General features: G+C 45.8%; 1 protein-coding gene across 3 annotated transcripts in view; it reads right to left on the bottom strand.

Moving 5' to 3' along the window:
• The window catches only part of Fras1 (Fraser extracellular matrix complex subunit 1), a 405350-nt gene that overhangs the window by 64662 nt on the left and 328633 nt on the right, over positions 1 to 12055 (bottom strand). For all 3 annotated transcript variants that reach the window (XM_021210427.2, XM_029545004.1, XM_029545005.1), the window contains 3 exons: positions 9870 to 10058; positions 8319 to 8438; positions 7571 to 7750 (listed from right to left, as the gene is read on the bottom strand). In XM_021210427.2, the coding sequence (XP_021066086.1) occupies positions 7571 to 7750; positions 8319 to 8438; positions 9870 to 10058 (489 nt within the window). The remainder of the gene's footprint in view (positions 1 to 7570; positions 7751 to 8318; positions 8439 to 9869; positions 10059 to 12055) is intronic.

Raw genomic sequence — 12055 nt, 5'->3', positions numbered from 1 at the left:
GGTTCTTAAGGTGGCCTCTGAGTCAGTGTGGCTAGTGTCGGGGAAGGGGGGGAAATGCCAGAGGATAGATCCTCCACAAAACCAGCATGTGGATATGAAGTCAGCCATTTACAAGACAAGGAGAGAGGCCTGGACAGATGATCCCCTCACAGCAACCCAACCGTGACAACATCTGCACCTTGAACTTCCGGCTTCCAAAACTGGGAGCAACGAAGCTCTTGCTGTTTACAGTACCCTGTCTGTGACATCACTAACCCTGCCACACTAATGTCTGTTTCCTCGGAAAGCCCAAGCTAGGAATAGGTGCATCTTGGAATGAAGAGCCCAGTGTTAGTAAAGCATGACTTCTGAGGAGTCCCTCTCAAAGGACCTCATTCCCTCACTGGGGATTCTCCATCCTCTGGGCTCAAGCTGCCTTCTGCCATGTGCCTGTTACAACTCCTGAAACACATCTGAGCATATATGTCCCCACTTTCAAATATATTCATTTTTGTCAAATCTATTATTCAATAAACCTATTGGTTTAAGGGAGGGAGCTTTCTTCACATAAATGTGTTCGTGTGTGTGTGTGTGTGTACAAACATAACACACACACACACACTCACACACCAAAAGCCAGTAATCAGAACCTTAGAATGGCATGCTATAGTTTGAGTGTTGCCTTGGTTAGGATCTTTATCTCTGTGACAGAACACCGTGACCTGAAGCAGCATGGTGAGGGAAGGTTTGCTTTTCACCTTGTAGATCACAACACATCATCAAGAGAAGCCAGGGCAGGACCCTGGAGGTGGTTGGGGACTTAGCAGAGGCCATAGAGGCACATGGCTTACTGGCTTGATCCTCATTGCTTCTTCAGTTGGTTTTCTGACACTATCCAGGACCCCAGAACCCGAGATGGTACCATCCCAATAGGACCAGGCCTTCCCACGTCCATCATATTAAACAAGAATATGATGCACAGGTTTGCCCCAGGCCAATCTAGTAGGGCATTTCCACAACCAAGACTCTTTCTCCTCAAATGATTCTAGCTTGTGTTAAGCTGACGGGAATTAACCAGGACAAGTATGGTTCCCCAAATGCTCACACATCGAAAGCTCCATCCTCCATGTAGTGGTATTACAAAGTGGGGAACCTTTAAGAGGTAAATTCTGCTATGAGGAGATTAGATTACTGGAGATGCAATGCTTGGTAGAGATTCTTGCTAGTCTTATGGAGTCAGCTTTTGTAAGAGCACATTGCTACAAAAAGAAGGTGACTGGGCCCTCCTTGCTCTCTGGATCCCTGTCTCACCAACAGTCTCTCTCTCTGCCTTAACATTTAACTACCCACCATGCTGTGACCCTGCCAATGGAGTTCTTGCCAAGCTGAGAAAATGGAGTCACCTAGTCTTGGATTTATATTCTTCTATACTGCAAGCTAATATAGTACTAGGTACTAGCTTCAGTTATTTGTTAATAGTAACAGAATATAAGGTATTAAAAAAAACTCTGTGTGTGTGTGTGTGTGTGTGTGTGTGTGTACATATAGCTGTATGTGGGACACAGAGATCAATGTGCTATATCTTCCTCAGTTGTTTTCAATTTTCAAAGAAAAATTATCTACTGTTATTTTATGCATATGGATGATTTGCCTGTATGCTACTGTGCACTACATGTGTACAGTTTCTCTGGAGGCCAAAAGAGGGCATCAGGTCCTTTGAACCTGGAATTACGAATAGTTGTCAGCTGCCATGTGGGTACCTGGAACCAAAGCCAGGTTCTCTGGAACAGCAGTGTGTCCTTTTACCTGCGGTGACATTTCTCTAGGCTCTTTTCATTTTTCAGAACAACGTTACCCCATGAACCTGAGGCTCACTGATTGGCCCTACTGGCTATGTGTCAAGTCGCAGGGATTTGTGTGTGTCTGCCTTCTGGGAGCTAAGGTTACAGATATGTACTACTGTGCCCAGCTTCTATGTGGGATCTGAGGATGTGAACTCAGGCCCTCATGCGCAGTGCCTAGCACCTCACTGAATCCTCTCCCCAGCTCACAAGTGGCTTTTAAAGGCAGCTCATATTTGAGCTCCATTCCTCAGGGCTTTTAATCCTTGGGTCCAGGTAGGGGGTGGGTATCATTATTTTTAAACACATCCTCAGGACATTCAATCAGGGTAGAGAACCACTGATGAAGTAGAAAGGTAGAGAGAAGACCACAAAGCCTACATCAAAATCTTTAATATCTGCTTTCTGCTCTACATAAACCACATAAATTAGGGGAAGTCATACAACATAGAGCTTTATTCTATCTTCGTTTATGCTTTGCCATCTCTAACACTGGAATGGTAAAGTCATGTCAGGGGAGGCAAAGAAAATGGTGGGGGTGGGGTGGGGTCATTCTACTTGATTTTGTTTGTCTTGTATAGTGGTGGCCATGTCTGAACTCAGATGAAGTATGCGATGTTTTTAATAAGAGAAATTGAGCAGGCATACTAATAAGAGAACTATTTGTAAGTGATAGATAAATTAAAAATAATCCCAATGGTGGTTAGTACTCTGCTCAGAGCACTGCTAACGGTCAGTTGGCACGCACTGATGGGACACCTCAGTGTAGTTTTACTAGGTATGAGACAGCCGCACAGAACAGCCTCTGTGTGACTATAAACTAATGAGGCATGAGGAACCCAAGTGGTCTGATCATACACACACATACAACTGGGTTTAATCGACCCAGCTGTTGTCTTAGTGTAGGAGTCATCCTGACCGGAGACAGAACAGCTAAGCCTGCCCTGAGATCCTCTCTGTCATCTCCCCCATCACACTCATGGCCAGTGTCAGCTGTGTAAGCTACTGGGCTCTCACGATGTGGTCCATCTGCTCTGAAACCTGGTTGGGGTGATCCTCTCTAGGCAAATCTCTACTTCAATGAGCATGCTCAGAAATGAATGTAAAAGGCCAAGAGCCGAGCATGGTAATGACTTGAGGTGAGGAAATGGAAGAGATATGTGTGTTTGAAAGTAGCTCATGGGTTTTGGAGGTAAGGGAGCTTTGATTGAGGCTCCACTGAGAATTGAGGCTTTGGCAGCATGCACGGGGCAAAACGCAGCAAGTTATGGCAGGACTGTAGCAAATTAACTATCAGGATGGGACTTTTCCTGTGGGCTTACAATAGCCAGAGGATTTCAACAATAGGATCTACCCTGCACCAAATAACACTTCAGCCTAAAAGGACCATAGTGTTCTTGGTAAAGAACAGTAGGCTTCACACAATCAGGAAACATACAAGGGCCGAGCCATTCAGCTGCTCGATTTAAGCTTTGAGAGCAAGGGGATCTTTGAGGTAGGGGACCACACATGTTTTCTAGAAGTCTTGGGGGAATGAGTGTACTCATGTGCGACTCACAGAGTCTAAGTAGAACTGGGTTCTATGAACAACGAGCCTCCTCAGTCAATGCTTCAGGCAGAAATCAAGATGCTTTGATGCTCACAGATGCTTAGACCTGTCCTTGGCCTCTCTGGAAGGTACCTCTGTGGACCAGGAGTCAAACTCCACCCTTGCAGAGCAAGGAAAGCTCATCTGATTCTCAGGTTGGGCATCTAGTGGCTCTGGCATGGAGCAAACAGCCATGCAATGCATATTGACATAAATGCTGTGACCCATCAGCAGACGGCCTTTTACTGGGCTCTTGAATGTCTTTAAGAATTCTCATAGTCTTTGAGGGATTTTTTTTTTCTGGGTCTTGCCAAGAAAGCAATACCTCACTTTAGCTCTGTTGTATTGCCATGTTGTGTTGGCAAGAGTAATCTAGCAGGATTCCTTAAAAATATGCTAGAAACAGCAGTTATCCCTCAGTTCCCGACATCTTTGAAGGGGATTGAAATCATTAAGGGGTCAAGAGCTGCTTAGTCTGCTATCTGACGGTGCTGTAACACTATCAACATGCTCTAGGGAGAATAAAATTAAAATAAAGACAAGACTATAGATTTTGGGCTGGATGTCGTAGTCCTTCACTAATAGCAACAGAGGAGTTTTACACATAGTAATTATTTGGTTCGGGACAGATCCATTTCATTTTAAGACATATAACATGGCCTTCCGTCCCTGTCCTCTAAAGGCTTGTTTAGCTCCTCCTCGCCCTCACAGTATTTGAGTCTCGGTGACTACTTACTCCTCCTAACTGTGGGCAAGCAGCTGGATGCCCAGGGAGAGGCTCCATTTGTCTCCATCTCTCAGCTACGTGTGTTTGTCATCCCACAAAAGTGATGTCTGTCCACCCTGCAGTGCTTTTGAAACACACCGGTCTGTGGGATTTTGACCCCTGGCTCCCTTCCTTCTGTAGCAGGCCAACTACAGCAGTCACCATGAACCAGAGATGGAGCCATCTCTTGCCTCAAACCTCTGGATTACTCTGTGACAGAAAATACATTTCTTGCTTAAGTCATTGCATTCTGGGGTCTCTTTGTTCAAGTAGCTTAGCTTCTTTCCTAGTTGGTATCACTCTTGATTCTAATTTCCCAAGGAAAAAAACAAAGTAATTAAGCATAGGGGAGGTGGGAAAGCCCATGGTGAGAGGATGGTCTTCTAACCCGAGCTCCCTGGGAACTGGACTTCCAGCCTTACCTCTTAGCAATGGGAGGAGGCTCATGCCCACCTTCTGCACAGTTCAGAAGCACATATGACACCCTATAGCTCCCAGGGGGAAAGCAAGAGGCTTCATGTAACTCTTCTGACTGTGTTAGGAACACAGTCAGTTCTCCTCTGCTCACATCAGACTCATGGCAATCTGGCGATACGTCCACTTCATGCAAACCAGCAAGAGGGGCTTGCACACTCTGGGGACCAGTGCTTACCTAAATGTACTTGCGATTTGCTCTCGGGAGAACTGGCCCGATCCTACCTCCAGATCCTGGTAGACTCAGGCTCACCTAGTGAGACAGAGGCTCTGGTTTAAGCTACCTGTGCTGAGAGGGGATGAGGTAATCTATATGTACTACTTCTAAGGGAAGCTTGGGCGTTCAAAAAGAATCAAATGCACAATTCTCTAACTGGGAGGTGGGGAGAGAACAGAGAAAGAGGATCCTGGCTAAAGGCGAAAACAGGAGGCTCTCGGTATACAGTGAGGGAGGGTTGGGGAACCCATGCCCTTTTGATAGTGAGGAGGGAACCTCAGTTGTGAGGAGGACTGGGGCTTGATATTCCCATCCAGTACCCAGAGTTACTGGAAAGGGTAGATTAAGGTATGCTGGTGAGGCAAGAGAAGACCTGGGTCAGGAAGTTAAGTCTGACTGGAAGGAGCAGATAAAGCAACTCCCCAAGTCAAATGGGGATCAACCTGCCTCCGGAGGGTATCACCCCAGGAAGGAGGCAAGAGCCCGGCTATCTCCTGAAGCAAATATAGCCTGGCCTCAGCAGCCTGTGCAAGAGAACTGAGAAAGAGAAAAGGGAAACTGCCCTGAGCCCTACCCCATAGGACTTGGAACCAGCCTGGGGTCAGAGGAGAGCAAGGGCTGGGACTGACCAGCAGGCGGGATGCCTGGCAGAGCGTTGCTTTTTATGTCTGTTCACTTCGCAGTCACCTAACACCACAGCCAAGCCTGCCTGCCCTTTCATCTTTGCAGAGATACAATCGGCAACCTGACAGAATTCTGGCAGAAGCAATTAGCTTATGAATTAGTTATTAAATAGCTCATGCCGCCGAGGTACAGAGGTTGCTAATCTGCATACTTCCTGCAGGAACTTCGGGACAATAGGGAAGGCCGCCTGCTTTAATTTGCATGAGGAATCTTAGCCGGCCTGCTCCACCCTTTCTGGCTCTTCTACCATATATGTCACATACAGCACCAGCACCTGGGATGGAGCAGTGCCTCCTCTCTCAGCCTGTCCCCTCTACCTTTTACACTGCCTCTTAGCTGAACCTTGAGTGTGATTTGCCTGGCTGAGCCAGGATATTGACAGTTGCACACTCCCCCTGCCAACCCATTTCCTTATTCATCAGCAAGGCCAACTCCTTCTCTGCCTTCAGCTTTCCTCAAAGGCCATCCTGTTACTAGGGAGGCCTTCGCCCGTTCCTTCCTGTGCCCTCTAAATACTCATTTCAGCCCTAACGATCATCTCTCTGTGACACAGATTCACTCGTTCGTCTGCTCATTGTCGGACTCTGAACAAGAAGGTGAGTTTGGAGGAGCCACTATGTCTCCTGATTTGAGAGCTCCGAGTGGAATGAAGAATCTGGGATAGAAGATCCAAAGAAATTTTCGGAAGATATCTAAACCTCTCAGGTTGTCACGGCCTCTAAGAAGAGATGGCTATTCCAGCTTTGGATTTACGCAGTGACTCTCTGGCGCTCCTCACATCCTGCAGATGCCAAATTCTACAGATTCTCCCCCGAAATGCCCCCCCACCCCGGCTCTCTTCCCATCTCCCACCTCACACAGTAAGACTTAAGGGGGCCCAGTTGTCTCTCATATCCTCCCTCTGTCATTGTCTCAGCTGTCCTCCAGGTGACTCTGCAGAGCTTTCTGTCCAGTGTAGATCCTAATTCTGGCCACTGCCTCATTTCTCTCCTCCATTCCATTCTCTTAGATACTTCACCTCCTTTCTGGCTCAAAAGTCTACAGTGATTCTCTGTTATTTTTAGATTAAAGGGAGATTATTTATCTCAGTTTGGAGGACTCCTTATGTCGTCATAACTACACATGAGTCTTAGCCTTTGCTCTTTTTAGAACACGTGAACCTGGTCCACTCAGCACCTGTTTATTCATGGTTTTTGTTCCGTTTCTGAAAAGAACGTGGATTTAACAGCTCAGAACTCTGACTTCCAAAGGCATTCCTGAGCCCACCGCAACAGTGCCTTTTACTCAGTGTAGACTTCCCTGTTTTTTAACTCTTTAACTCCAACTCTACACCAGTGTTCCCTGAGTTACATGTATGGAGGGAGGTCCCTCGACCCATTCAGGAGAGAGATCCAGGAAGTGAGGGTGCATCTGTTCATCTTTTGCTTCCTGAGGAGCAGCGAAGCTTGTCCAGGACATATTCTCATTCTGTTGAATTCAGGCTTTCTCCTCCGGTTCATCCAAGACCTCGTGGATGCTAGGCACATACTGCTCCACTTAACTACACTCCCAGCTGAGGGGCATGGTTACCACAGGACATTACACTGTGCCCAGCAGACACGGTAATGTAAAAGACCAGAGGGGTACAGTTTGCTCCAGAGGTGTTGACTTTCTGGTTATGGAGCTAAGAGAGCTTATATGAAATTATAATATTTTTTGTGTGTGGATCTGAGGATCAGACCTAGGGTTTTATTCATATTAAGGTTTTACCCACGTCCTAGGAGTTATCTCCTTACTTCAAAGTGCCATTTTTCTAATTTACTAACTACTATAAAATACTTAATACATATAATAAACATAATATAATGGCATATAATGATCAAAATTAGTGAGGCAAAAAATAAGTATCAGTTAATATATATATATGTATATATATATATATATATATATATATATATATATATGCATGCCAGAATCTAACAGTCCACAGCACTTGCTTAGTCTGAACCTAGGACTAGATGGAGCAAGAGAGGACCACGTACCTGGGGAGGCTGCGTGTTCCAGGTGGCCCAGCTGGGGCTGGGTGGTGATCCTGTAGATGAGTTCTGTAGGTTTGCTGTCCTGGTCAGTGGCCGACAGCTGTGCAGTAGTGATTTTCTCCACCGAGTTCTCCTTTAAGACCAGCCCTTTATTGGTGACGATGACTGGTGGGGATTTGTCTTCTGTAAAATATCAGAAACGGTGGTTTGTCAGGGGAGGTTTCCAGTCCCCTTTCTTAGGTTCCAGGTTGAGCGGCCAGGAGGTAAGGTCAGAATGGACCTGAGAGCTGTTCCTCAGAGTGTGGGAAGTCACGTAACGCCATTACAAGATGGCGCTGGCTACCACTGGCCACCGCCCTTGTATTTCGGGTAAACAACCAATGTGCGCAGGTGCAAATGGGTTTCACGCCAAGTCACAGCCTTTCCTGGGGCATGTAAATTAAGGACTGAAAGAACCGATCAGACATGGCCACGCCAGTCCTAGGCCTATAAAAGCAGCGCTAGTTCTAGGGCTCGGGGTCTTTCGCCTTCGCAATCAAACTCCCGCAATAAACGTGTGCAGAAGAATCCTGTTGTGTGGTGTCATTCCTGCTGACGGGAGGGTCGCCCACATCAGAGGCCCCAGGAAGGGGCCAGTCCTGGACTTTTTTATCTTTGCTGGTTAGGTAAAAGAAGGACTGAAGCTCCACAGTGAACATGGTGGGAATGGAAGACCCCCCCACATCCGCTGTTCTCTATTAGCAAACCTTACCTAAAACACTGATGGAAAATGACTGGTCAGCCAACTTATTGCCTTCCCCATCAACCACATCAAATTTAAAAGCAAAGCTCCCACCAGGTTCTCCTGGTCCATGGCTGTATTCTATCTGCCCTATAAAATAGAGAAGGAAGGAAGAAAAAAAAGAAAAGAAAAAGATTTGTTATTAGTACCTTTAGCTACTCATTGCTAAATCGAGAGGTGGAATACTTCCATTGGTATTCACACCGAGGAATCAATTCACACCTTCCTCGCCTAGGTGCCATTTTTGACATTTTAATCTAAAGTCTCATTCCCTCTCTTTCCTCTCCTACCACCAACTTCCTTATACCTTAAAGGCTCCTCATAACAAATTTCCCCCACACGACATTTCCTCTGGTAGGGCTCAGCCATCATGAAGGCTCTAGTTCGGATTCTGGGGTTGTCTCCTGAATACCTAGATGAATGAGGTGGCACATGGGCACACCACACTGACCCCAGCCACATCATTTGGAGCCACCCTCCAATAAATCCACACCACAAGGCAAGAGAGGGCAGGCCTGCAGCCCACCTCTCCAGGGATCTTCCACTTCCCACTGCCCGGTACACGGAGGAGCACGGGCTGTATCCAACCAAGAGATAAGCTAGCACATAACGTGCACAAAGGTCAGGAAGGACCCAAAGGGAGATTGATAGGGCATCCCATTTTGCTGACATACATCATTTGCCTGGATCCATCAGTGTGAACAGAACCAAACACTGCAAAGGGCTGCCTGACCTCGTTTTTCACAAGGAGACACAGAGGAATACAAGAATTAAATAACTACGCCATCCTGTTGTCTACTGCACCTCTTCGCCGACCCACAGATCCAGTGAGCATCTAGCTGCTCTCAGTTTAGGTGTTGTCAGTACGTTGACAGAGCCCATACTTCTTCTCCTGGGGCCATATTTCTACCTCTAAAAGGAATTGCATTGGGTCACATGGCTTTGGGCCATTTCTCCTCCCATCTGTGATGTTTTTCCTTTTCTACCCCCGAAAGCACTGTACAGTAGCTATGTAGCATTCAACATTTATGCCTTTGCGTTATATCAGCATTTTCTGAAGGAGGGATGAGGCATGTAATCTCCCCCAGGCAGCTCCGATTTATGCTCTTCCATTTAACCTAGTTCATTAACTGGTGCTCTTGGGGAGCCGGGCAGAGATATAAATTGCTCACCTAAGGAAGGCATAATTTTCACCATCATCCATCCCAACACACTTCCTTTTGTTTATTCTCTCTCACACATCCTTTTTAGCAACATGGCAAGTCAAACTGACACACACACCCCTCTACAATAGACACAGATTTCTCAGAAAATACATTTCTCTGGTCTAGAAAAATAATTCCCTCTCCATTTTTTAAAAACAAAAGTAAGACAAAGAAAAATAAATGAAGCTATAACTCAGCTCGCATTGAAAACAAAGAAAGCACAGGCTCCTGCCACAGGCTGCCAGGCACTTAGCTCCCACTTTGTTATAGCAGACAGACTTCGGGAAGCTTCCACAGGCTGAGAGAACAGGCTGACCTTGGCTAACATCTGCCTGGGTGAAGCTCCGGATGGGGCCTCTAACAGAGATTTGCTCCGGGTTGGCAGCCTTAGCCATCAGCAGACGCCCTGCACCAGGGTCTTCCTTCATGACGTATACAAGCTGGCTGGCTGCAGAGTCGGTGCCTGTGGCTTTCAAGTGCTGCTCTGTGATGCGTGCTACAGACCCTGGGAAAGAGCGGCAGGGAGAAGGTCATTCTCCATCTTTCCTTCAAACGGGACACCAAATGACACACATTACTCCGGAGTACATACCAGGCATTTTTCTGCTTCCATTTCCAGCTGAATAAACTCTAATTTCCCCCAAAGAAAATCATTTAGGACTATGCTCTTCACTCGTGTCCACTTTTCCTCTTGCCCATGCTTGGTCTTATAGTAGCCTCCATGTAGAACCTAGCAACAACAGCTATTTCTATGATGCACATACGTCTAGGTCTTGAGTTTAAGAAACCTGCTTCAAGTTGCTTTATTTGCTGTCTGGAGAATAATGAAATCAGCAAGCACCATCTGTACATGAGCTCATGAACATCTCTCATTGTCATCTTGGACGACACTGTCAAAATCAGTGTTCCTCAAGTTGGAAGGTAAACTGAGCATAGGGTCAGGGTTAGGGTCTGTGTGGAGACTAGGGACAGGGAAAAGACACCCACCGTGGAAACACTTCTCAGAACCCTGCCCTTTGCTTCCTGCCCAGCTATGCTCCTGTCTTAAAAAAACCAGCAAATACTAGTAATGTTAACACTCAACATTCATGCCACACATGTCTTGGTGTTTGGAATGGCGCTGCCCCTTCTGCCAAAAATGTGACCTTTCACACTCTACCCAGACCACCCAGTAAGTAACCTTGAGGGACAAGGCAATGTCTTCCTCCAGACAAAGATCTGACTTACTCAGTGCTTGACACGATATGCTATACCCCAAGCACAAAGTTCCTCCTCTTGTGTTATGTATCCCAGCGCATGTGACGTCACCCCTGCTGTCCCTCTACAATACACCACGAGGCTTAGAGGACAGAGTGAAGTTCAATGGAAAAAACAATCACGTCTTCTCCAAGAGTCCATGAAACAATAACAGACTACTTTGCTTGTAAGTAGCAAAATGCCAATTTATAGAAGCTTCGATAACTCTCAAGACTGCAGACTTTACTATACCATGTACTTATTTTTCAATACACAACATATGGGAAACTAAGATAAACAAAGTACAGAGTTCTGGTGCACAGAGACTCTAGTCAAAGGCCCATGTGCTGTTAACTTCCTACAGTATAGCATAGTCAAGGCTAAAGCCTATCATTGTACCTTTAATGCTACTAAAACACAGCAAAAGTCTGATAGTTTCATGCCAGAATGGCATACGAAGTGATTGTCAATTATTTGCATAATCTCTTAACTCCCAGTAGCCTCCCAACTGCTCTTCTATGGCTTTTTAATTTTCTTAAAAATTAAAGTCTTGAAAAATCTTGCTAGGGTTCTTTTGTTGTAGGTTTCTATGGCTGGACAGAGGCACGGTCACAGGAGACCTGGCTCTAAACTGAACCTTATGATTTTAAGGCTCCTGAAAATATCATAGACACATCATAAAACATTCTCAAATTCACCGGCAGAGGTGTCTTGCCTGGAGAATTTCCTTGGTGCATATTTCTAACTCACATCTTGGGGTTCATAAACAGCAATTTCCCAAACATTCCACTTTCCTTAGATATTGAATAGCTCCCCCAAAATGAATCTAGAACATTAACATGGAAGAAGGCACTGTCTACACAGGCTTTGTTTATATGTAAAAAAGAAAGTATGGGAAAATGAGGTTACACTCTTCCATTCCTACAGGAATTGCTCTGGCTTGATGATGGAATGTTCTCCACAGGTTCATGTGTTGAGGCTTGGTCTCTAGCTAATGTCACTATTTTGGCAGGTGCTAAGAACTTTAAGGGGTAGAGCTTGGCTTAGGAAGTAGGTCTCCAGGGTGTGGGTGTCCTTGGCAGCTAGATATTGCTCTGGTCTTCAGCCCTGCTTATCAAAAGACAAGGAGCTATGATCAGCTCTTCCTGTTTCTGCCATAATGGTCTTCTTCATCTTCTTCTTCTTCTTCTTCTTCTTCTTCTTCTTCTTCTTCTTCTTCTTCTTCTTCTTCTTCTTCTTCTTCTTCTTCTTCTTCTTCTTCTTCTT

The sequence above is a fragment of the Mus pahari genome, chromosome 13 (assembly GCF_900095145.1).
Source record: "Mus pahari chromosome 13, PAHARI_EIJ_v1.1, whole genome shotgun sequence".
Taxonomy (NCBI): domain Eukaryota; kingdom Metazoa; phylum Chordata; class Mammalia; order Rodentia; family Muridae; genus Mus; species Mus pahari.
Note: the sequence above shows the minus strand (reverse complement) of the source record. Positions and strands in the feature narration are given on the sequence as shown.